Raw genomic sequence first — 25,883 nt, forward strand, 5'->3', positions numbered from 1 at the left:
TCCTGTTTTGCCTCCCATTTTCCATGTGTCTCTTTTTCTATTTCTTCCTCTGTTTCCAGCAACTTCTTCCTCATGTTTTGAGTGAAACTCTTTGTATTTTCCATTTCTTTCTTTGCTTCCTGTATTTTAAATTTCTCTTCCTCCAACACTTTTTGAGCTTCCAACAATTCTTTCTTCATATTTTCAATCTCATTTTCTGCCTCATGTTTACGTTTTTTCTCCTCTTCAAGTTGTTGCTTTACATGCAGTAATTCCTTCCTGAGTATTTCAGCTTCAGCCGTTACATTTTCAGCTTCTTGTGTTGCCAACTGCATTTTCCTTTTCTCCCCTTCAAAAGCTTCCTGCACCTCCTGTAATTCCTGCATCACATTTTCTGCCTCCTTCTTTGCAGTTTGATATTTATTTTTAGCTTCTTGTGCTGTGCTTTTCTCTTCCTGCAATGCTTTTTGAGCTTCCAACAGTTCTTTCTTGATGTTTTCATTCTCATTTTCTGCTTGTTGTTTTCCCATCTTCTCTCCTTTAAGCTTTAGACCCACATGCAGTAATTCCTTCAATACTACTTCGGTTTCAAACTTTGAATTTTTAGCTTCTTCTCTTGATTCTTCTGCCACTTCTTTTAATTTGACATTTTCAGCCTGTATTATTTGAAATTCTTCTCGTAGTTTAATCAGCTCAGACTGTTCTGTACTGTATGGTGACGCACTCACCAATCCTCTTCTCGATCTCCCTTGATTCATTTTGGCCTTTTAAACAAAGGAACCAAAGTTTTGTAGAGAAGTGAAGTTTTCGATGTGTTTTTTTTCTTCAACCGTCGTCTGTCCTGCACAGAGATGCTGCTGTAGATGTGTCTCTAGCTGTGTCTGGATAAAATGAACAATGCTGTAACTAAGTGCTTGTGTTGCACAGTTCTACAAAACATTCCATTCCATGCATGCTCCGCCCACATGGTCAGGAATGTCAGGTGCTGCATCACCAAATGCTGCTCCCGTTGCCTAGCAATAACAGCTGTTTACTTTTTGGGGTCTGGTTCATTATTTAATAAAGAAAACATGTCCAAGTATTGCAACCATGGTGCTGAGGCTCAGTGCATATTCTAGCCTGCTGTGTGGGTGGGCAGCTAGAAATCACTGGTGGGCAACATGAGAGAGGAGAAAACTGGAGCAGCCAAGCAGGGAGCTGCAGGTTGCTGGTTTGAGTCTCTGTTCAGATGCTGGTGTCTCCTCTCTCTGAGATGTTTGCAAACAGTCCCAGATAAAACAATAAGGATAATAAACAAACACGTGACTAAACTAACATTTATGACACTGATATGTTTCATGTGATGGCCTCTATACAGCAGTCACTGCAAGCATCCACATCAGCACACTTACTTTTCTTTAAGCAGGCGTGCTGGGGTCCTCCTAAGGAAAGTTTGAGAACTTCATTTCCTTCATGCTGGTGAACTTTTTACCAAATTTTTTCATCAAAGCTTCTCCATCACTGACAGCGATTGTTTGGATCTTCACACTCATCTCCATGAACCCTAAAAAATGAGTTTCACTTTGCTCATATAATGCCAGGAGTGTCTCCATATTCCACAAAAGTCTATGCAAACATGTAACAGTATCCCATATTCATATAAATATTATTGATATTATAACAAAAGCTGTCTCCACCACAATTGTCCCAAGTGCTTTTTTTAAAACAGGATTTTAAACCAGAGGATTTCCCTAAAGCTTAATTTTTTTTAATATTTTGTAGACAACAACAGAATCATTTCAGAAAAACTCAAAATGACTGGTGTCAATATTATTTGCCCCACAAAAAAGGTCAAATATAAAAAAATATTGCACAGTGAAAAGGCACTACAGCTCAGTTGTTCCCACTCGCCTTTGTCCTCCTGTTTCCCCTCCCTCTCCCCTCCAACGAGGAGTTAAACAGTTTGATGGCATGTGGGACAAAGGAGTTTTTAAGCCTGTTGGTTCTTGACTTTGAGAGAAGCAACCTGTCGCTGAATAGGCTCCTCTGATTATTTACGAGCATGTGCAGAGGATGCCCAGCATTTTCCATAATGTCCAGCAGTTTCTTTAATGTCCTTTTCTCTCCCACTATCACCAAAGTGTCCAGCTTCATGCCGACCACAGAGCTAGCCTTCCCGATTCGTTTTTCCAGTCTGGATGAGTCCTTTGCTGTGCTGCTCCCCCAGCTGTTTCTGGTTCTGTTTTGGTTAAGTCCTAAGTAGTCCTGATTTTGAACTGTTGTAGTCCTGTTTTGAGGGGAGAGATGATGAATAGCCTTAGATTACTTACTGGATCCACCCCAGATGAGCTGCTTTTGCAGTTCCAGGAAACCTGTACTCAGACCCTAAACCCTGTGAACCCATTAAAAACCAGGCGCCCAAAACGTGTTCCACAGCCCTGGTTAAATGAATCCACCCAAGCAGTCAGGCGTCAGTGTAGGAGAGCAGAGTGAAAGTGGAAGAAAGACAAATTGCAGGTTTCTTTTGAAATGTTAAAAGAATGTTTCTCAGGTCATTGTGTTAAATTGTCATAATCGCCGTGTTCTCTTTAAGACTATCAGCTCTACTCTAAACAACCCTGAAAGCCTCTGCTGACACATGTCATCAGTTCCTTTCTTTCTTTGTAAACAAGGTCAAGTCTGTCAGGTCAGCAATAGAACTTCCTACAGATGACCCATCAGTGTTTATTCCATGACTGTAAACATGTTTCAATTTGTCACTTCAGTCTTTACTCTGAAATACAGGAAATGACATCATGGCTCAAAATCTTTGTCGTTCAAACAATTCTTTATTTAACTTTTTTTTTAAAAACTTTATTTAAGAAGTTAAACAAAAAGAACTTTAACAAAATACATTCAATAAAAACTTGAACAACAGGAAACTGATTTTTCATCCAACCACTGGAAAAAAAAGGTAACGACTGAACACAAACAGAAGAACAATTTATAAAGATTAACATTGAACTATAGGAACAGTTTGATTCATAGCCTCATTAGAACTTTAACTTAAACTTAAGGAGAGCCGACCTGAACTCTGTGGAGCCTGATCTCCAGGGTTTTAAGTTGGACTCTGAAACCAGAGGATGTTTCTCTCTCTTCAGATTCACTCTGATCCTGTGATGGGAACGGTTTCAGCCCTGCGTGATCGCGCTGATGTTTGCACAGAGCAGATAATGAAGTGAATGTTTTGGCACAGTGGTAACAGTGAAACAGTTTATTAGTAACGTGGGATCGTTTGTGTGCAGAGTATGAACTGAGATTACTGAAGCTCTTGTCACACTGCTCACAGCTGTAGTTTCCTTCCATGTGTGTACGTTCATGCTTGTTACGATGACCTGAATGTGAGAAGCTTTTGTCACAGTGTCTGCACTTGTATGGTTTCTCTCCTGTGTGGACTCGTTTGTGTTTTAAGCTGACCTGCAGTGGTGAAGGATGACCCACACTGATCACACCAGTACACATCTTCTCCGGAGTGAATGCGTACGTGTATATTTCGGCTCCATACCCGGCTGAAGGTTTTTCCACAGATGTCACAGCTGTATGCCTTAATTCCAGAGTGGGTAACTAGATGACTCTGTAAGTTGCTACTTTGAGTAAAAGCTTTGCCACACTGATCACAGCTGTAAGCTTTAACTTCACTGTGGATGACTTGGTGTCTTTTTAGGACATTCTTCCAGGAAAACGACTTTCCACACAAGTCACAGCTGAACGGTCTCTCTCCAGTGTGGATGAGCTGATGTTGTTTTAGTTTAAACTTCCAGGTAAAATCCTTCCCACACTCGTCACAGGTGTTTTTTTTCTCTCTTTCTTCTGTGAGGTTTGTCGGCCTCCTGAGAGCGCTGACTTCTCGGTCCACGTTGGTCCTGCAGTGACAGAGATACAAACAGAGGCAGTGAGTGAAATGCAGTCATTAAACAAACTGAAGCTTCAAACTCCCTCCATTAACACTAGTTTTAAACCTCAAGGTGGAGTGTGGCACCAAACACCTTAAAGGTCTCTTATCCCCACCTACTGGTAGTAGTAACACATTACATCCAACCTGCTGTTAAAGATAATTAATCATTGTTCAAACACTCTAAAATCATGCCCATCTCTCCTGCTTGTACACAAATATTAATGCTAACACACTCATAGTAATAAATGTTTACCAGGTCTGTACTTTTTTATATTTCCTGTTTGTTTCCTATTATATATTTCTATAATTGTCTAATTTATTCGATAATAATAAATCAAATGTAACAGTTACTAGCTTGGTTCAGTGAAGGATGATGTCAGAGTCTGACTGTAACCTGACGTTTTTTTTACTTTTACTCGCTACATTAAAAAAAAAATCTGTATTTTCTACTCCTTACATTTTCAACACAGGCTTGTTACTTTTGGTTTAAGTCATTTGAGGGGAGTTATTTCATCACTGCGGGCTTCAAAGACTAAATTGATTTGAGCCTAAACAGTAACACATGAAATCCAATCCTGCATCATACACCAGGCTGTGTGGTAAAGTCCTATAAATGGAGCATGTAACGATCACTGTAACACAAACCGTAAATTTTATCTGAGTTTAAAGGTTTAAATCACCGTCAATTTCATCCTTCTATGATTCAGAGTTTGGTGACATCCTTATCATACAGAGTTCCGTTGGCTGAGTTGGGGAAAAGTTCTCAATAGAGTTTTTGAGCTCAGCAAGGAAATCTGTCAGTTCATGGTGTGAGATTATTATATTATCTTATGCCACGTTATACCCCTAATTAAAGATAGTGAAATTATTACGTAGTTTTAGTTTGCATTATTCTCCTGACTTTGAAGAAGGTGACAACTATTACAGTTATTAAACTGATTTGTATTACATTAGACTGCTGATTTATTGTGAATGAGTGATATTGTTTTATGATGCATTATACTGCTGAGGTATAAGAAATACTGTTTTCAGAGAGTCATGGCCTTATTTGTCTGATTAGAAGAGAACAGAGCATACCGGAGAGGTTTTCTGCCCCATCTCATCAGGAGGAGATAAAACAGGGAGCCAAGGCCGTCACTTAGGCGCCGTAAGAGAGAAAGAATGTGAATGTTTAGGTTTTATGACTAGGTGGAGGGGGGCTGAAGCTATAAGAATGTGAGAAACACTCAGACGCTTCGAGATCAGGCGGACACCCTCCCGCGCTCATCTCCCCTCCGGATGGTTTATGCTCAAAAGTGTTGAATTGTATGGAATAAAAGATTGTTGATTGAGCATTTATACACCGAGTATTGTCCTTCCTTCAGCCCAAAGATCAAAAGAATTGGGAGATTTAACAATGGACATGGCATGTATGATGCAGTGAAGGCATTTCAAGTGAAGCTGTCACAAATGCACCAGTGCAACCTGTCTCACTTTCCCTGTTGCCAAGTAATGTTGAACCAAGTTGGCGCACTTTGCTGATAAACTGAGCGCACTGAGTTCGTGGCGCTTTGGTGACTGTGAAGCACAAAAAGAGAATTTCAAGCTTCTTCTTTACGTGGAAACTGCACCTGTGCAGATTCAGATGGAGCTGCAGTGTAATGGTACACTCAAGGCAAAGTACGACACTGAATGGCCTGCACAGTTTATTAGTTCCATTCCTGCAGCAATGCCCCAGCTCCGTCTACATGCAGCTCCAACCTTGTGTATGTTTTCATTTATTTTTTCTGGGGTTTTTGCAGCATGTTCATATTTCTAACTTGCATAATTTTGACAGGATATATTTTTATGAAGATCAAAACATTTAAAGTTAAAGTTGATTTTTTAAGTTTATTTATTCTGGAATAAAATTCCTGTCTGTTTTTATTCATATTTCTGTTTAAAAAACATGGTTTTAGTGTGTTCAATAAATGTTTATCTTGTTTGGCCCGCGACCTAAAGTGTGCCTTGAGTTTTGCTCCCTGTGCAGTTGAGTTTGACACCCCTGGTGTAGAGGATGGAAATCAGCCAGGACAACTCATGAAACATCTGCAGACATCTGGTTGAATTCAGTTGTGTACATCCACAGAGAGCAGCAGGTCAGCTGATCACAGCCTGTACATTAAGAACATCGACTGGAGCTCTCAACAGAAATGATTGTGAGCTGTGACTCTTTTCCCCACACTGAGCCACTACAGCTGATTTTAGGGTTGAATCCCACTTTAACCTCTTCCCTGCCCATTTTCCTCTTTAGAGGCAAAGTCACCCTCTACAATGTAGGCATTGTATTATTACATGAATATTACATTACATTAATATAGCACAAGGTTCAGTTAGTTTTGCATAAAATATATATCAGTACTTCATCTTTTACCCCTTTAAGACCTACCATAGAACCAAGAGCTTATGTTTATATTTTTACTAGAGATGGCACGATACCACTTTTTTATGTCCGATACCATAAATTTGGATATCTGCCGATATCGATATGAATCCGATATAGTGTATTTTTTAATCAACAGAACTGTTTTTTTTAAAATATCTTGCTGTTTTTGTATAAGTTCATACTCAAGTTAAAAAACAAAACACTAAAGCTATTCTGTTATACCTGTATGCAAAAAATACACAGCACCCAAATATTTCATAGTTCAGTAATAGTGATCAATCTAATACACTTAATCCTACTCCATCCTCCCTATTCTGGTATTTTAAGGAGTAAGTAACCTAAATAATAGGGCTCTAAAACTCCCAGCAAAAAAAAAAAATAGATAGGGAATCACCCACCCTCCACTTCATGATGCTTAATCAACATAATCAACTTTAATTTGATGCAGTGTGAAAAAAGATTCACAGAAATCAATTATTTTTCAAGAATAATTAAATAGATTCAACATCTTTCTTCAACAGAATTGCAGACTGCACAGATGGTACCTTCCCAAAGGAAAAAGTAGTAAAGCTTACTAGGGTATATTAGGCTTAGTTACTATATACAGTCATGGACTTCTATACATTTTACATCAGATTAAAACTTTGGGTGTAAGATTCAGATAATTATTTATTAAAATCTAGACATTTTAAATGAGAATAAGAAAGAAAAGGATGTCTTTGTGCCCCCTTTTCCCTGTTAATGCCCTATCGGCCACCCTGGCTAAACTTTGCTAGATCCGCCCCTGCACAGTTACCAGCCGTCAGCTAGAAAAGGATCCTGGTGTAGAAAGTAATATTAAATAAATTCTAACAACAGCTTATCAAGGTTAAACGTGCTGCTGTTGTTCAGCTGCTGGTTTCCTCTTTCTGGCGCGAAGTGGGCCAAAAACAAACAAGAGAGACGGACTCGCGACAGAAAAGCCGATCAGCTGATCATGATTTCATGACTGAAGTAGCAGCAGGAGAGGGAGGGGGAGAGAAGAGGCAGTCGCTCCATATATGTTCCATCGCAGGAATGCTTTACAAACATTCAGAGACGAACTTACACACTTGCTTTACTTCTCTCTGGGATAACTTCCTCGGAGATGAAATGCCGGATTGGTAGCGAGGCTACAAATACACACAGCCGCTCTATCACGTGAGCACACTGCTCCGACGTGCTACGGTTATGAGCCGAGTTACGCCATGTCGCAAGTTTTGTGAGGTGCTTTTTTGAAATTTAATGGATCGGATTACATTTTTTATTTCTCTCCGATATCAGATCCAGTAATTTACGTCAGTATCGAACCGATACGATACGTGATATCGGATCGGTCCATCTCTAATTTTTACATGCCCTTAATGCAGGGCTCTAGAGTGCGACCAATTTGGTCGCAAATGCGACCAAATTTTTCAAGTGGTGCGACTAAAAAATATATTTGCTTGCACCTGTGCGACCAAATGTTCGGGTAGCAAAAAAATAAAAAATCTGCAACCTTCCCTGTGGTCAACAACAGACACACATTATGCCCCTATCGTGGACTAAACCAATCAGAGATAGTAAGGGGCGGGACCTCTCTGATTGGCCGTGGTCCAGTTGAAAGTGCAGGTGGAAGTGGGAGGTGAGTAGCTTGAATAAAGCGATATCAATTCATTAAATCCTGAATCGACTTTTAAATATAACTGTGTTTTGCCAGAAACGCCAGATTCTCAGATTAAAGCTCACAAAACCATTTCAACAACAACCAAACAGCAAATGAGAGCAGGTACACGGACTCCACACAAAGACGTAAACACAGAGCCAACGCATCAGAATCAGCTTTGTCTTTCTCGGCTTTCTCAGCTTAGCGATTCTGATGCGTCCGGTCCGCGCTGTGATTACGTCTTTTTGCGCTGATTCTGAGCTGCAGGTTTTGTCTCTCCAACCAAAATTCACTGAGCCAGCAGCAAAAGAAGCAGCAAACTGCGCTTCACATTTGATCAATGTCGTCATGAATTTTGCTGTTTTGCTTCCACGACTATTAAAATCACACTTCATGCACAGCTAGCTCTCTCTCTCTCTCTCTCTCTGTACTTCAAGAACAGTTTCCCGTCTCCAATCTCTGTTTTCTGTATTATTCATTCGCTTATTACCCACCAGTCTACCGCTGTTTACGGCGCTGTGGCTGCTGTCTTTTTCTATTCTTTTTTTCACTTAAATGACATCGGACAAGAAAGCCTATTTTTTCTGTTGTTCAATACTGAAGAAATTTAAACTTTATATGCAGAACATTGTAGAATATTTTGAAGGTTATCTGCTATAAAAAGCCAGACAAGGAAAATCTCCTTCATGTTTTTCTGTGTTTTATTCTCAGTTACTTTCACACAAAGGCATCTGCTGTGATGTTCACAATTCTGAAGAAGTCAGTACTGATAAATGATCAGAATTATAATATTTCTGACTGTCTGAGGCTAAGTTGAATCGAATCGGGACTTTGAAAACCGGAATCGAATGGATTATAGAAATCAGTGATGATACCCAGCCCTAGTGAGCAGCCTAGGCACGACAGAAGTGGATGTAGCTGTAATAGGAAAAGAACTATTGCTAACTTTTCTGTTAAGTTAAGGCCTGATCCTTCTGAAATTCATAGCCAGTGCTCTGACACGGTGTCATCAATCTTTGAATGCTGAAAAAGCACAGTGTATCCAGAAAAACACATTATATTATATAAATTATTATAAAATTTGTGTGCGCCTAACTTTTGTGCTGGTACACCTAACTTTTTAAAGTTAGGCGTACCGGCAAAAAGTTAGTCTAGAGCCCTGCCTTAATGCCATTTTGGGGAGCATTTCAAGTTGCTATACATCAATATGACCATTATATCCCAAATGTTAATAATATCTATGCATTAAGTCCATAGTAACTACATAAAGTGCAAAAAAACTGCAATAAAATACAAAAAAATTTAAATTGTTTTTGTTTTGTTTTTTACACATATTTGTAGTTAGAAAATTGTATCCCTCAAAACTGTAAATTTAAAAAAGTTGCACATTGTTTCCAACCACAGGAAATTTGTTTTTGAGCATTTTTGAGGAAAAACAAAAATAAATATTATAATGCAAATTTGCAAACAAACAGCATGTGCATCAAAATAAACTATTACCAACAGTGCAGTTTGAGTTCTAAGCATCCCAGAAACAATACAGAAAAGAATAAAGTCAAACATGACTTTTAAAAACACCAGTATAGGTGTCGCTGAAGGCAGGTTTTGGCAGGTAAAGTCGGACATGTGATAGTTCGCGCTGGCATCTATTCCAACATAGGAAGTGCTATGAACAGCAAAGCGTGTTTCTGGTATATTATGTTTTTTTGCTGCAAGTGCTTTTTATGCAATTTCTGCAAATACATATGTGGAAGGAAACGTGACCTAGGGCAAGCTGATGGCATAAGATGTAAGTACAACTATTCCTAAATAAAATAATTGTGTTAGCTTAAGTGCAGTTCTACCGGGATTTTAAAATTGTTACGCAAAACGGAGCATTCCTGCTCCAATAGGCCTTAAAGGGTTAATGGAGTATTTCTTAACACTAGTATCTGTCACCTTCTTTGTCGAACTCATTGTTTTCTCTGCAGTGGCTGAGCTGAGTCCAAGTAGCGTAAATGTTCCCCTGCTGCTCCGTCAGACTCTTCTCCTCCTGCTGATCAGCTGGGACACAAAACAGAACTTTGTTAGGCTCCACACTGCACTGAAGAGTCAAAGTGTCTCATATGTTCATCTGAGAGCACAAACAACAAATTTTAGCTTCCCTGGGTGAGCAACTTGTTTAAAACATACACAAAAGGTTTGAGCACCGATACCAAATTCAGCAGTATGGCACACCAGTACCAGGAGAGCAATTCCTCTTTAAAAAAAGCCCTGGCAAAGAACAAAAACAGAACAATCGATGGACCTGCATAAACGAGTACAGTGTTTCCCAACCACTGTGCCGCGGCATATATACGTGTGCCGTGAGAACTGATCAGGTGTGCCGTGGAAGATTATCCTATCTGAGTGGGTGTAGAAATCTGAGCCATGATCTGAGTAACCCTCATCACTCAGTCACACTCCGATTCTCTACTTATATCAAGTCCATTGCACTACTTTCAAGCATTCTGCAACCTGTCCTCTAATTTATTCTTACTGTCTTACTGTTTATATTGTTTTCCATGCACGGTTGGTGTGGAGCACCCACAATTTAGTTGAATATGTACAAAGACAATAAAAGACTATTCTATTCTATTTTAAAAACTCTGCAGTACTTTTAAAACACAGATCCCCTCTTGGGGTTCGAGGCTGTATTTGTTTTAAAAATGAATCTCTGGTATCTCTGGCCTATCATTATTATTTTGCTAACAGTTAATCAGGCTCATTTACTGAATACTGATCAGAATTTATCAAATTATCTTTGAAATGATTCTAACAACAGGCCTCTCAGAGTGAGGCCAGTTTTTACAATCACATGCCCTGTGGGCTGACACAACTTTGCTGATAAGACAAAGGCAGCTGTGTTTTAGTCTGGAATACATTTATTTTTTACCTTTCTTTTAAATTGATTTCATTATAGCACTTTTACCGCCAACATATTTGGATTTTTTGGCGCTGGAAGTGACCTTATATTGATGATGGCTGGCGTTAGCTAGCTAGCTAGCTAGCTAGCTTGGATAGCACGCTGCATTCAAAAACTATGCAGGTGCCACACAGTGACAGAGATGCTAACTAGCGCTTAGTAACAGACTAATAAAATAATAGAAACTCTGATTACACTTAGCTAATTTAAAAGCTTTCTTCTAATAATAACACTGTTTTCTTCTCTGTGTTTCATTAGCATTTGTTAATATTTTCTTGTAAATTAGTTTATAGCAGCTTGACTTGATGTAGAGGCTTTTTCTTTCAACTGGTTCACAAATAACTGACAACAGAGACCGAGGAGAGCAACAGAAAACTTCACTCAGGAGCTAAATTCAAGATTGACTGAACTCAGATCAAAGTTACCTTAGTGCTTCACTTTAGATGAGGAAGAAAAATAAACTAAAACACAAACGCAATGAAGCGGGAACTTCGCGGCTTCTTCTTCTTCTTTGGGGTTTTTCTTTGGCGGTTAGAGCTTTAAGGTGCATTACCGCCACCTGCTGGACTAGATGGTTCTTAAACTAAAACTAGACATTTAAAAGTATTTTAATAAACAATAAAAACAAAGACAAAATGTTTCAGTGTGTTATATTCATGAACATAAACATCAGATGGCTTCAGCTTACGCTTACCCCCATTTATTTAAGAGATTTTGCTCTCTGCAGGCGAGGATTTTTTGTTTAGAGGATCTTTGTAAGCCTGTATTTACTTTAAAAGAAGGGAAGCACTTCTTCATTCTACAGAAAAGGTGACACATTACAGATGAGTTCATAAAAAGTGTCTCTGTCACTCTTTCAAGGCTCTGTCATATGGAAGAAATATAGTATCATCAGAATTCAAGTATTTTTAGACATTGAATTTATGACACTGAATTTTTATCCTCCAAATTTCCCTGCAAAAATATTCACCTGCAAAAATTCACCTGCAAAAATTCACCTGAAAAAAATTCACCTGCAAAAATTCACCTGAAAAAAATTCACCTGCAAAAATTCAACTGCAAAAGTGATGAACTTTAATGACCCAAGCCAGAGCAATCAGCACCAGATCGAGTCGAGTGGCTCTCAGCCAATTAAATTACGCTGTTTGATCACATGACACCGTTAGCCAGCAGTGTGTCTCCTAAAAGAGAGCTGTTTAAAGGTGAGTGATTAAGTTTTTCTCCTAAATAGAGATCATTACAGAACGCCTAGTCCTACTTAAAATCCCATTTATTATTATTTTTTTTTTTTATCATCTACTCGAACTAAGGAAAACGTTTGACTAACTCAAAGACAATTTCCACGCCTCCCCTGCCTGACTGCAGAGGCAGTTTTGAATTTAGGAGCGCCAAGATGGCAGCGGCAAACCCTGGCGGCTCTCCGGTGAGTATATATATATATTTTTTTATCTTCAAGTTTGTCTTTTGAAACCTTAATTTTATTTAAATCCGTTGCTCACGTATAAAGTACACAGACGGGGTCTTTGCTCAACTCGTCTGAGGCGTGTCTCACTAAGCGCTACATGCTAGCATCCTGCTAACCGAGCTACCCTTTACATGCTGTGCTTTAGAAAATAGGATACTCGTTAAAAAAAAATACTCCGCAGATATTGATAGATAGACGAACACTGCAAATATAATGTTGGAAACGAGAACGGCCTTTAGTGAAGGGGTAAAATACACCATGAATAAAGCCATAGAGTGAATGGCTGCCATGGTTGCAGAACAGCCTGATTTAATGACAAGAATGGGGAAGAGTGAGGCGAAGTGAACCACAGCCACAAAACACGGTCAGACAAGGCGGCAAAAGGGCAGTGATCTGTCCGTCAGTATGAAGTTGGTGTGTGCTTTGGTGAACAAAAACTCCAGACTGGTAGCAGGAAGATGGGAGACTCGTGTTTCACTGGAATAGTGGTGAATTAAAACATCCTTTGTTGGGGACATTTTGGTGTAAATGCATCCATACAGGCAAGACAGAGGCAGACCAGACAGTGAAGAAAACAAGGCAAACATTAGAAATATAAAAACGGAAATATAGGATGAGTCGGGGATGAGTTCCTGCCCCAAGTGGAGGAGTTCAAGTATCTCGGGGTCTTGTTCGCGAGTGATGGGAGAAGGGAGCCGGAGATCGACAGACGGATTGGGGCTGCAGCTGCAGTAATGCGGACGCTGCACCGGTCCGTCGTGGTGAAGAGGGAGCTGAGTGTAAAAGCGAAGCTCTCAATTTACCGGTCGATCTACGTCCCTACCCTCACCTATGGCCTTTACATGACTAACGTCCCCTCTTCTCCCTACTTCACATTAGCCCCCATCTTTCTTCCAGGTGGAAAAGACCCGTCACCTTCTGGGAGTGGCGGCTCCCGTGGGAACAGCTCCCACCACCAAGTCCCTGAGTGAGTCTCTGTCCCCCAGCGTGAGCTCCAGCACTCTGTCCACATCCACCTCCGTCTCCTCGCAGATCTCCAGCACCACCTTTGAAAGCGTGAGAAGGAGCTGGCCACCAAGGTGAGAAAAACGTGGGCTTAGTGGGCGTTCTTGTTGCTGCCTTCTTCCTTCTCTGCTCGGTCTTGTTCCTGTTGTGTTGTAGTGCCTGCGCCTTCTGACACACACCTTCAATACTGAATACAACCAGCTGGTGAACAGCATCAGTGACTGCAAGGTGAGAAATAATACAAAGAAATAAAAAAATAGCCTTTCTGTGTCACATCAGGGAGTTCCTATATTGACGTCTAGTAAGTAGTAAGTAAGTAAGTAAAATTTATTTATATAGCACTTTTTTAAGACAAAACGCTGTTACAAAGTGCTTCACAAGAAAACATGTCAAACAAACAATGTAGCAACATAAAGAAAGTATAAAAGCATATCAAAAAAGCAATAGTACAATATAAATATAAAATAAAACAACATGTTACATGTCTACCTCATCCTGCTGTTGTTTCACTTCAGCTTTCTCTCATCTCACCGATCGGACGTGATCCATCCGTGACGAGCTTCAGCAGTGCCACCCTCACCCCTTCCTCTACCTGCCCCTCTCTCGGACTCCCGCTGTGGCTCCATGGGCCAGAAGTAAACATATTTTTAGGAACATTGACCTCGATCTGCAAACGGTTATTGACAGGTTATCTATTTGATTCTAACTTGGTGTGATTTGTGTTAAAGGACCCCTGAGAACAGCTCACGTGCCTCCAGTCCCTCCTGCTCAGACTGTGAAAACTTCCCGATGGTTCCCACTCTGGAGACCTCCTACCTTGCGCGGGCTGCAAAGAACGAGTTCCTGAACTTGGTGCCTGATATTGAAGAAATGCGACCAGGGTGAGTAATGCCATATTAACCCAAATACTGTCACTATGACATGTGTCTCACAGACCAAATGTAAGTCGACACGAAATGATGTGGATGGATTCAAATTCCTGAGCCTGGATGATTTCAGCTGGAAACAAACCAACTCTGCTTCTTCCTCAGATAATTCAATTCAATTTTATTTATATAGCGCCAAATCACAACAAAAGTCGCCTCAAGGCGCTTCATAGATACAGAGAAAAACCCAACAATCATATGACCCCCTATGAGCAAGCACTTTGGCGACAGTGGGAAGGAAAAACTCCCTTTTAACAGGAAGAAACCTCCAGCAGAACCAGGCTCAGGGAGGGGCGGGGCCATCTTCTGCGACTGGTTGGGGTGAGAGAAGGAAAACAGGATAAAGACATGCTGTGGAAGAGAGACAGAGGTTAATAACAGATATGATTCAATGCAGAGAGGTCTATTAATACATAGTGAGTGAGAAAGGTGACTGGAAAGGAAAAACTCAATGCATCATGGGAATCCCCGGCAGCCTACGTCTATTGCAGCATAACTAAGGGAGGATTCAGGGTCACCTGGTCCAGCCCTAACTATATGCTTTACCAAAGAGGAAAGTTTTAAGCCTAATCTTAAAAGTAGAGATAGTGTCTGTCTCCTGAATCCAAACTGGAAGCTGGTTCCACAGAAGAGGGGCCTGAAAACTGAAGGCTCTCCCTCCCATTCTACTTTTAAATACTCTAGGAACAACAAGTAGGCCTGCAGAGCGAGAGCGAAGTGCTCTAATAGGGTGATATGGTACTACAAGGTCATTAAGATAAGATGGGGCCTGATTATTTAAGACCTTGTATGTGAGGAGCAGGATTTTGAATTCAATTCTGGATTTAACAGGAGAAATCTGCTCTCTCTTTCTAGTCCCTGTCAGGACTCTTGCTGCAGCATTTTGGATTAGCTGAAGGCTTTTCAGTGAGTTTTTTGGACATCCTGATAATAATGAATTACAGTCGTCCAGCCTGGAGGTAATAAATGGTAAATGCCCTGTATTTATATAGCGCTTTACTAGTCCCTAAGGACCCCAAAGCGCTTTACATATCCAGTCATCCACCCATTCACACACACATTCACACAATAAATGCATGAACTAGTTTTTCAGCGTCACTCTGAGACAGGATATTTCTAATTTTAGAGATGTTGCGCAAATGGAAGAACGCAGTCTTACATATTTGTTTAATATGTGCGTTGAAGGACATGTCCTGGTCAAAAATGACTCCAAGGTTCCTCACAGCGTTACTGGAGGCCAAGGTAATGCCATCCAGAGTAAGAATCTGCTTAGATACCATATTTCTAAACTTTTCAGGGCCGAGTACAATAACCTCAGTTTGATCTGAATTAAGAAGCAGAAAGTTAGCGGCCATCCAGGTCTTTACGTCTTTAAGACATTCCTGCAGTGTAACTCATTGGTGTGTGTTATCTGGCTTCATGGACAGATAGAGCTGGGTGTCATCTGCATAGCAGTGAAAATTTATGCTATGTCTTCTAATGATGCTGCCTAGGGGAAACGTGTATAATGTAAACAGAATTGGTCCTAGCACTGAACCCTGTGGAACTCCATAATTAACCTCAGTGTGTGAAGAGGACTCTCCATTTACATGCACAAATTGGAGTCTATTAGATAGATATGTCACAAACCAAACTGTACACTGGTAAACTGTTACAATAAAAAAGACCGTAATTTTCTTTACTCTTCTTTATTTATGTAACTTTTGTTTTCACTGGCAATTTAGTGTAGAAGCCTACATGCAGTTTAATTTGAAATGTATGCTTTTATTTTGATAGTGCAGAAAACAGGAAGTTGGGCGAGAGGAGAGTGGAGCCATATGGTTTTTTGACCTCGCAATCTCTCTTCATCCATTTTGAATTGACCTTTATAAGTTTTTGTAATTTGGAATTCTGTTGCTGTGTACCTGTTTGGACTATTGAAGTAAATATTGAGAAGCTATCAAGGACTGCGGTTTCGTTTTTTGTTTTTTGTGGATAAGGAAAGAGGGACCAAGCGGAGCGTCAAGCTAAGGCTCCATTAGAAGGAAACCTACATTTAGTGTTAGGTTAGGACAAAAAACAAATTAGGAAGGTTAAAGACAGAACATTACTAGATTGTGGTTTTAATTAAAATGTAGCCTTTGACAATGCTGAACACATGAGAAGCTACTTTAAGGCATATCACCCAATTTGTAATATTGCTAAACATTTCTTAAGGCAGACAAGTTATGCTGGCTGGGTCAGTGTCATTTTTGTTGTAATTGATGTCTGGTTTGTTCTGTTCCCTAGTGATGGGTAGGGATGGGTACCAGTATCCGGTGTTCTGACATAATCCTTGAAATAGTAATAACACAGTATCCTCAGCAAAGATGAATTAAACAAGTTTTATTTTAATGGAAGTTTACTTCAAGTCTTCAGATTTTTACTGTCTTTTATTTGATTACTTTAAAGTATATGATTACATTAGAGTAATTAAATAAAGACAGTTTTGATGGAGCTCCTGAGCCAGCCCAAGCTCTCTATGAAGACGAGGAAAAACTCCCCTGGGGGGGCCAGACTGACGGGAAGAAACCTCGGGAAAGCCCATTCAAAGAGAGATCCCCTTTCCTGGGATGGCTGGGGGGGGTTACAGGAATTCCAAAACACTGAAATTTAAAGTGGGCCAATTAAAAAAAATTATTTCCTGAAAAAAAGAAAGGTAATTCATACATCACACATAAATAATAACGTCTGAATTGTGTGTGTTTGTGTGTGTGTGTGATAGGCTTATCTCAGCCAAGTGTGATGCTGTAGCTCCTCCAGCGTCGGCCGCGTCTCCGGGACTTTGGTTAAACACGCGTCCAAGAAATCCCGGCAGTCTGGAAAGAAAGGAAAGAGAAAAAACATGAAGATGATAGTTCCAGTGGTCCAAGCCATCAGTCAGTCTTGAAGTGTGACGTTTTCTTACTTTTGGACAGATGTCTTTTGAATTTCAGGCGCTTTTTGAGGAAGCTTGTGGTGTTAAAGTCCCCGGCATGAAGCGCTTCGTACAGAACCACTCCCATTTGCCATACCGTGGTGGGTCCACACCTGTAGCAACTGCGCCCGTACCACTCGGGAGGGGAGTAAATTTCTGTACCTAATAAACAGACACAATTGCAATTTCTTCTAAAACAAAAGGCGAAAATTGTGACATCTGTGAAGAGCAAGAGCAGAATATGTTACCATAGAAGACGCGGTACTGCGACTGCTCCTTAACAAAGCAGCTCAGTCCAAAGTCGATGATACGAACACGCGGTACATCTGAGCCGGTCTCAATTAGAATGTTCTCACTCTTGATGTCCCGGTGAAAGATGTGTTTATCCTCCAGGTGCTTCGCAGCATCAACCAGCTGCTTCAGAATGACCTGGAAATAGAGCAGGGCGATATGACCAAAAATATTTATCACGATATACATTTGAAAAGTTGTGATAACGATATAACTGACGATATAACTGACACTAGACAAAATACTTTACAACTCCACAACTTTATTAGTGCAAAAAACCCCATAAATGTATTTTCACTTAAACAAGCAGCTGTTTTTTTATGTGCATTAAAGTTATATAAAAATGTAACAGTGCAAATGCAAATTCCTCGCTGACAGTTTAACCAAAAGGCATTTCCAGTGGAAATTGGCCGACATATCCTCAGCATAACCATGTAAAATATCCACAAAGCTTAAAAAGAGGTTATACACACACAATACGGTAATATCACGTTGAGGTGCAGTACGTATCACTCCGCGAGGCGCCTGCCTACGATAGCCGTAATGCTCCGACAATCCATCGAGCGGTGCGGCTTTGTAGCTTAGCAAAGTCGCCGTGTACATAAAATCGTTTTGAGGTCAGTAAACACAACCAGAATTCATACATAAGGCACACGGGATTATAAGGGGCACTGTCGAGTTTCAGAAAAATCAAAGGATTGATTTTAAGTGTGCTGTATTTTCCAAACAACACGGTAATAACGGCGGCCCGCTAGCATGCGCTACCAAAAATCGTGCTTTGTTGTGTATCTGACGGACGAAAGCTAAACCAGTTCCACACCACTAAAGTTGCAGCATTTTTACAAACCAGTTCTGGTTCATCCGTTTCATTCAACGATCCACTTTTGCTCTTCTCTTTCTGCGTCACCGCCATCTGCGTATGTAAACATAGGCACTGCGCATGCGCGTTTTACCTATTCTAGCGCGATATTTCATTTTCCTATCGTTGCCCAAAATTACACCGGTATTACCGTGAATGGTATGATATAGCCCAGCCCTACCTGGAAACGATGAAAAAGACAATAATCAATCAATCAATGGGTTAATGTTTCTCTAATACTCTGTGCTTTGATTGAATGATGTACAGTCTAAGACTCTTCTAAGGCAAGTCAACTTGCCTTGGCCTTGTCCTCTGGCAAAAATCCTCCATTTTCTTCTATGTATTTATCCAGGTCCACAGCGGGGACAGGTCTCTCCATCACCAGGATCAGCTCTCTGCCAAAGTCAAACCACTCCAACAGAGACACTGGGGCTGATGTTTCCACTGATCCATCTGCTTCAGCTGCAAGCTTCAGCATGATGGCAACTTCCACTGACACATTCTTCCCGTTATCATCCTGAAATATTTCAACAAAGTGGATGATGAGGCACAGACGTTCCACAGGTGAACGCTGCATGCAATCCACTAATGTAAAAACAATTCAAGTCTTGCACATTTACCTTCACTTTGCAGTACACTTTCCCCTTTGGGATGTGTTTGATGGCCACCTAAAAGACACAGGGCATTGATGAGCATTTCCTCAGTATGACATCATTAAAGGTGTAAAACAGCATACATCTCAGCTTACGATATTATCCCTTATCTGCATTACTGCCTGTCTTACTACCACCATCTGAACACTTACTGGTAAATGATCCTTTATGCGGTAGCCAGCAAACACTGCTCCACAGCCTCCTTCTCCAAGCCGGTGCTCCTCCACGTATCTCGCTTGGAAGTCTCCTAAACAGACAAACACAAATTGGGTTTTACTACAGCTGTCACACAAATTACTCTCTGCTGTACCCTAAATGTTCATTTTGCTCTTCACCTGAATATAAAAGCTAAGCTGCTTGCTACTTACGTTTCTGTTCAGCCACTGACTTTTTGGCAACGGTTTTGGTTTTGTCCTGGTCCACGTTCTTTTTCTTAGGTGGGTCCCTGGTGTCTCCCGCAGCTTTCCTTTTGCCAGCCTTTTTGTTTTTACTGCAGCTCTCTGAAATCTCTATGCTGCAGTCTGCAGATGTGGAAAACACCAAAAGCACGTCAGCTTATTAGATAATAGACACAAATATCTCCCAAACACTAATATCTTCAAACTAGCAACCAGATGTACACTTAATCTACCCCTCACTCAACTAATTAGCCTACCTTTACCAGTGTCCAACCAGGAAGATGCCTGCCCCTTGTCACCGCTCACATGCTCAAGAAGTTTACGCTTTTTTGCTGTATTGGTTGTCCCCGCTTCATCTTGTTGGACCTTTCGCTTGACTCCCCCGACCACATGAGCATCTGAGCTGGTGGAAGGACCAGCCTGCTCAGTGACCCTCCTTCTTTTTATGGGGGTCGTTTTTTCAGGACTGGCCTTTCTTTTAGCCATCCTGCTCTTACAATCTATAAACAACAACAACACATTAGTGAAAAAGAGCGCTCGACATCAGGACTAGAAGGATTTTGATGTCATTGAATTTTAAATTAGTATTGCTTACAATATAATAACAAGTTTATCCTTTTGATAAAAAACACACCAACACCATACTAGGTCTACTAAGTCTAGATACTGATGACACTTGTTGCTCTGTTTTCACTGCTCAGTCCAAGAATAAACTTGTCACATTATTTTACCAAAAGACAAAGTGCCCCAGTAACCTTTCTTTGATTAGACATGTTGCACTCAGGTTAGTTTCAATCAAAACCAGGATTTAAATCCTCTAAAAATGAATCATTTTATACACAGAGCCTCAACATTGTTAGAAATGTACATTCTGTTATTTAGGGGATTTTATTTTTTACTTACTTTGATCTCCTGGATCTTTCTTATCTGCCTCAGTCGTAACTTTTCTTGTTTCCTTTTTCATCTTAATTTTTAAAATAGAAAATGTCACCTTAATGAGTGAATAGTCCTTCAAATGTCTGGATGCTTGACTTTTCTAACTAAGCTGTATAAGTCAGTTCTGTAAGTGAGCTTTAAAAGTAAACTCCGGAGTCTATGGCAACACAACATTAGAACCTTGCCTTTTAGTGACATCACTAAAAGGCAAGTAGTTTAAAGAAAAACACTCTGGCATTTCATATAATTCAGTAATTTCACATTAAACTTTCTTTCATTATCCTTTCATTATTTGTTTAAAGACTTGATGTGTGGATGCTACTATGAAGACTTCTAGTTGAGCAAACACTAATAAACACTGACTAGTTTATCTGAGATAAAATATAACACTTTTTTATTAAGTCAGTGTTAACTCTGTTTTTTTCTGTTAGGATCATTCAATAGTATCAGAAGAGAAAAGAAAAGTATGTTTTGTTTTGTTTTTTTTCTTCAAGATCTGTTCACATGTACTTAGCAAGAGTGAGTACACAGCGTTAAAAAATGGTACTTAGTGTAGTGAGGAAGGCGAAAAGCAAAGAGAGCATATGAAGGTAATATTGAAGAAGGCGCAGTTTTGAAGTGGTGAAAGGCAAAGGCATGAGTGCAAGCGTAATAAAAGGTAATAGGAGAGATGTCGAGCAGGCGGAGGACTTGGCTGGAGCAGGAAAAGGCAAAAGGGGAAACGCGAGTGCACGTCTGAAACTTCTTCACTGTCAGTGAATCCTAATTCTTAAGACTAACTAAGAAGAATAAATCTATGTATGAATGTCGTTTTGAGCACATCTCCTCTTTCTACTGATCAATTCTTCCACCTAGTGGATAGATGATAGTATTGCAGCTGGTCTCATCACCTGTTGTGTGTTTTGTGTGCTCCAGAACCTGCGTCCTGTTGGAGTACTGTACGTAAAACACACAAACACTGGAGTGAACACAGCTGCTGAACATCTCTATATTCATAACTTCTTCCTGTTATCTCATATCTGTCTCCCTTCATCTGTGTAGGAACGGTGTACAGATGTATGATTATGTCACTCCTGCTCCTCCACCTAACACCTCCACTCCAAAGTAAGTTTGCTCTGCTGCTTTGGTTCACTGATCTGCAAGTATCTGTCATTTGTTTGCAGATGTCTGCAGGAATTATTGTAATGATCCATTAATGGTGCCTGATTTCATTCAGTTTTACAGCTTGTCTCGTGTTTTTGAACTGCTTCCCTCACAGTTGTACACAGTGCTAACATGTGCTCTTACTCTGTGTTTTATTCCTGAAGAAAAAGAAAGTGCCCAGCCCAGCAGGATGAAGATGGGCCATACGTCAAGAAGCCGCCAAATGCCTTCATGCTCTATCTCAAAGAGCAGAGGCCAAAGGTCATTGCTGAACTCAACATCCCTGGAAGTGCAGCCGTAAATGCAGTGGTGGGACAGAGAGTAAGTGTGTAACTCTGCATACATTTATGCATCTGTTAATGTTGTCTGCTCATGTTTTTGCATGTGTCCCAGCTGTCCTGTAGTTATGTGTAGTAGCAGTGCTCACAGTGTGTTCTTATGATCTTCTGTCCACAGTGGAAGTCGCTTTCAAACGACCAGAAAGCCAGATATTTCAAGCAGGCTGAAACAGAAAGACAGAATCATGCCAAAGAGCATCCAGCCTGGTCGACCAAAGAAAACTATGTATGTCCAAAGTGCCAACATGCAGTTCACACATGTGTGCATCACTGCACTGAATGATGAAACAGTCACTGCACAGAGTTTGTATCAGCTAATGAAAACTCTGTGTTTGTTTTCCTCATTGGACTCCCCTGTTGCAGCCCTTCAGTTCCAGACAGAGGAAGCCTTTGTCGCAGACAGTGAGGAAGAACTGCTGTCAGTGCTGGAAGAGCTCGACCCCCTCCCCATCACTGCGCAGTCTCAGCAGCCCTCACCCACCCCTGCCTCTCCTGTAGATGCCTCTCAAACTGCATCAGTTCAACCCCGAGTTGAATTATTTCAAGACCGAGATGAGCCCATCTGTTTTGCCGAAATCCAAGAAGACATGTGGTCAGTGCTTGACTACCTCCCCGTCTCTCAGCAGTCTAATGTGCTCTCCTCTCCTCATTCACACAACTACTCGACTCCTAAACAAAATCTCATCTGTCCTGCTGATTCCCCTCCATCCAAACTGGCGTCCTCCCCTGTTGCATTCACTGAATTGCCGTCAACAACCCCCATCTTTTGCCAACTAATGAAAAACAATAATTTCATTATAGACGATTGGACCGATTTCAATTGAATTAAACTGTTACTCCTGTTATTTCAACATCTGTCTTTGTGTAAATAAATGAAAAAACAAACAATAGATGCTTCTGTCATAAGTTACAGCAGGATGAAACAACCTTCATGTAGTTCTTGTTTTTAACCCTGCAAACCTTCTTTAGTTCTTTTGTTTCCTTTCATATTCAGCACACATCTGTCAGTGTCCACTAACTGTCAGGGAAAAGCCAGATAAAAACACTGTGGGGTCTTTTGGGACACGTGCTCGTTGGGTTTACTCATAGATATCAGAAATGATCTGTTCTGTATTCAAAGGATACACGAAGGACGTTTGTATTAAATGCAATATAGCGACTGATCATATGCTGGTTTCTTTGGGGGCTTTTCACCACCATGTTACACAAATCCAGTTTCTAACTGAAAAGAAAATCCTTCACCATTTTCTAATCAAATTCCCTGGTTTCCCATGTCAGAGATGTCATGGCTGAAAGGATCATCGCATATTGAGCTCAAAGCTAAACTCTTGTGTAGGGCCTCTTTCCATGTTGTACCATTCATTTTAAAAAGTCCTGGTAACAAGAGACAGAGGTGACTTGATGTATTACAGTTACTTCCCAATTTACAGAAATGATGTGACTTCTGACATTTTCCTAGCAGGAAATGTGCTACTGTGGGACACTGAAAGAATAAACAGCAAGGCACGTTTTGTTTTAATAACTTTTCTTTACTTCATTTGTATGAACTAGGTTTACCTTACAAAATCTTATACTGTATATAATGTTTTATGTTTAATTCATGTCAATGTCAGCTCGTGTTTACTCGGGTGAGCAGTACCGGCCCACAAAGAGAATGCTCTTGGTGGGTTTATGTCGGATGAAGAAGATGAAGTGATGGTCAAAGAACATTTCAAAGCCCACACTGAGAAGTTGTTCAGAAAAAGAAGTTGAACCTGACCAAGATGAAATCCAAAATTGGGAATTAATTGTTTTATTGTATTATTTTTAATGTCACATATGGTGTTGTGTAATCCGTGTATGTATTATGTGTCTCTGCTGATGTGTTTCATGCCTCACTTTCATTTTACTGTAATTAGGCTAGTTTTAAGTTTCTTGAGTATTCTGATAAGGATACTGTGTAGTATGATTTGCAAATGAAGAGGAATCAATTAGTCTTAAATTAATTGACTAAGAGAAATGAAGCGTTGGAAGAATGTTATGTTGATGACTATGAGGTTTCTGGGGTTTATTCAATAGAGCAACAACTGTGTGGGATCTTTATACAAATTCTTATATTCTATTTAGAGCTTGCTTTAAAGTATGTTAGCAAAAAAAACAGCGCACGCATTCGTTTTCACGATTTTGGTTCTTCTTTAGTCATTGGGTCTTTTTAGGTGGTACCTCCAGGTACCACAAGGGGGGATGTGGTGGATTTTTGTGTGATATGTATAACTATGTAACTATATACACTATATATCTATGTGCACTGAACATATATATTTTAACTTTCATGTAGAGTCTTAAGCACAAGACATTTTGCTTCACCATGGTTTATTAAGGTGGTGCAGTAACAGGGCAGTTAATGCTGCTGAGAGTTCTCCTGCATAACTCGCTCTCCAGCTAACTAACCTTCCCTAACGTCTTTCATGCAGCACATGTCTGTATCTATTTTTTCTACTCTTTTACAGAGCATCTTTTTGAGTGTCTTGATTTTAATTTGATCTAAAAGGGTTGGATCTCCACATCGTTGGTGGAAGAAGATTATCAGGATGGCTTCAAAATTTGCGACTACAGCCCCTCTTCTGTGGAACCAGCTTCCAGTTTGGATTCGGGAGACAGACACTATCTCTACTTTCAAGATTAGGCTTAAAACTTTCCTCTTTGCTAAAGCATATAGTTAGGGCTGGACCAGGTGACCTTGAATCCTCCCTTAGTTATGCTGCAATAGACGTAGGCTGCCGGGGATTCCCATGATGCATTGAGTTTTTCCTTTCCAGTCACCTTTCTCACTCAGTATGAGTTAATAGACCTCTCTGCATTGAATCATATCTGTTATTAACCTCTGTCTCTCTTCCACAGCATGTCTTTTATCCTGTTTTCCTTCTCTTACCCCAACCGGTCGCAGCAGATGGCCCCGCCCCTCCCTGAGCCTGGTTCTGCTGGAGGTTTCTTCCTGTTAAAAGGGAGTTTTTCCTTCCCACTGTCGCCCAAGTGCTTGCTCATAGGGGGTCATATGATTGTTGGGTTGTCCAGCAGTTCATCTATATGTAAAGAAGCACTTAAACTAAAACAGACATAGCTACGTTAATCCTACCGTAAAACAATAAAACAAGGTACGACCTCTCCCATGCTCCCAGGATGTGGGGGTGCATTCCTGGGGTGCACACCAAGCCTGCAGCCTGCTAGAGATCACACACAATTGATTATATGCCTCTAAGTATACATGGTTGAATATTTCCTAATACAAATAACTACATGCAGTATTCTACCATATGCAAACTTATATCACTAAAAGATTATACTGACTACTAAATACAATTTTCCATTGACACCTAATAATTCTGCACTCCCTGTATATTGTATTCCCTCCTGCAGGACAGGCTGCACATGTGAATTTGTCACTGTTTTTTCCTCCTTCTCTTTTTCGTTGTGTTTTTCTCCCAAGTTGGTTTTAGAGTAGGGTCACCTTTTAAAACTATTTGTTTTTTATGCTGGGTTTGTTTTGATTTCCAATGGGCTGGTGCAATATTAGTCGGGCAATGTGCAATTCCTGAGCTTATCCCCTCTTACCTTAGGGGAATTAGGTCTTTTAGAGGTGCTCCGTGTGGATTTGCAGTGAATAAGTTATATTAAGTGATTTTAGTGCCACCAATTATTGCCTGAACTAAAACACTTAGTGCATGCGATAAGTGTTCTGTTGGGCTCGTATTTATTTGGGGTGGATTTGTTTCTTTTAAAGCAACGAGCATCTGGGACCGCCGAGGGAGAGCAAGCCCTCAGGTGATTCAATTCAATTCAATTTTATTTATATAGCGCCAAATCACAACATAAGTCGCCTCAAGGCGCTTCATAGATACAGAGAAAAACCCAACAATCATATGACCCCCTACACAGCAAAATCTCCAGTTTTAAATTAACACTTTTGACAGTGTTATATGTTTAAAAGTAACCTAGTCAGTTTTGAAGATTAACAATGGCTAACACTGAGCAGTGCTGATTTTCTAACACTG

At 40.3% G+C, this 25,883-nt stretch overlaps 2 protein-coding genes and 1 long non-coding RNA gene across 6 annotated transcripts; 1 reads left to right on the forward strand and 2 right to left on the reverse strand.

The window, feature by feature from the left end:
- Positions 1-32: 32 nt before the first annotated feature.
- LOC145422382 (uncharacterized) lies at positions 33-11,412 on the reverse strand. The gene is made up of 3 exons (XR_013903666.1): positions 11,329-11,412; positions 9,898-10,002; positions 33-3,860 (listed from the first exon to the last, which is right to left on the reverse strand). It is a non-coding gene; the product is annotated as an uncharacterized LOC145422382 (long non-coding RNA).
- Positions 11,413-11,673: 261 nt separating this feature from the next.
- Positions 11,674-22,740, forward strand: LOC113024582 (transcription factor 7-like 1-B). Of its 4 annotated transcripts, none has more exons than XM_080293692.1 (8): positions 11,674-12,105; positions 12,214-12,326; positions 13,266-13,601; positions 13,889-14,008; positions 14,102-14,254; positions 21,679-21,835; positions 21,971-22,078; positions 22,216-22,740. In XM_080293692.1, the coding sequence occupies exons 4-8, from the start codon at positions 13,998-14,000 to the stop codon at positions 22,348-22,350; spliced, it is 564 nt and encodes a 187-aa protein (XP_080149818.1). In that variant the 5' UTR covers positions 11,674-12,105; positions 12,214-12,326; positions 13,266-13,601; positions 13,889-13,997; the 3' UTR covers positions 22,351-22,740. The 4 variants fall into 4 exon arrangements, with proteins under 4 accessions (XP_080149818.1, XP_080149821.1, XP_080149820.1 ...); XM_080293695.1 differs by having other exon boundaries at positions 12,269-12,326; positions 13,248-13,601; XM_080293694.1 differs by having other exon boundaries at positions 12,269-12,326.
- LOC113024538 (serine/threonine-protein kinase pim-1-like) lies at positions 16,352-20,522 on the reverse strand. Its single transcript, XM_080293691.1, has 9 exons — positions 20,339-20,522; positions 19,693-19,935; positions 19,406-19,558; positions 19,190-19,284; positions 19,005-19,052; positions 18,683-18,901; positions 17,483-17,663; positions 17,226-17,396; positions 16,352-17,136 (listed from the first exon to the last, which is right to left on the reverse strand). The coding sequence occupies exons 1-9, from the start codon at positions 20,397-20,399 to the stop codon at positions 17,045-17,047; spliced, it is 1,263 nt and encodes a 420-aa protein (XP_080149817.1). The 5' UTR covers positions 20,400-20,522; the 3' UTR covers positions 16,352-17,044.
- Positions 22,741-25,883: the final 3,143 nt, after the last annotated feature.

Source organism: Astatotilapia calliptera, chromosome 19 (genome assembly GCF_964374335.1).
Source record: "Astatotilapia calliptera chromosome 19, fAstCal68.1, whole genome shotgun sequence".
Lineage (NCBI taxonomy): Eukaryota > Metazoa > Chordata > Actinopteri > Cichliformes > Cichlidae > Astatotilapia > Astatotilapia calliptera.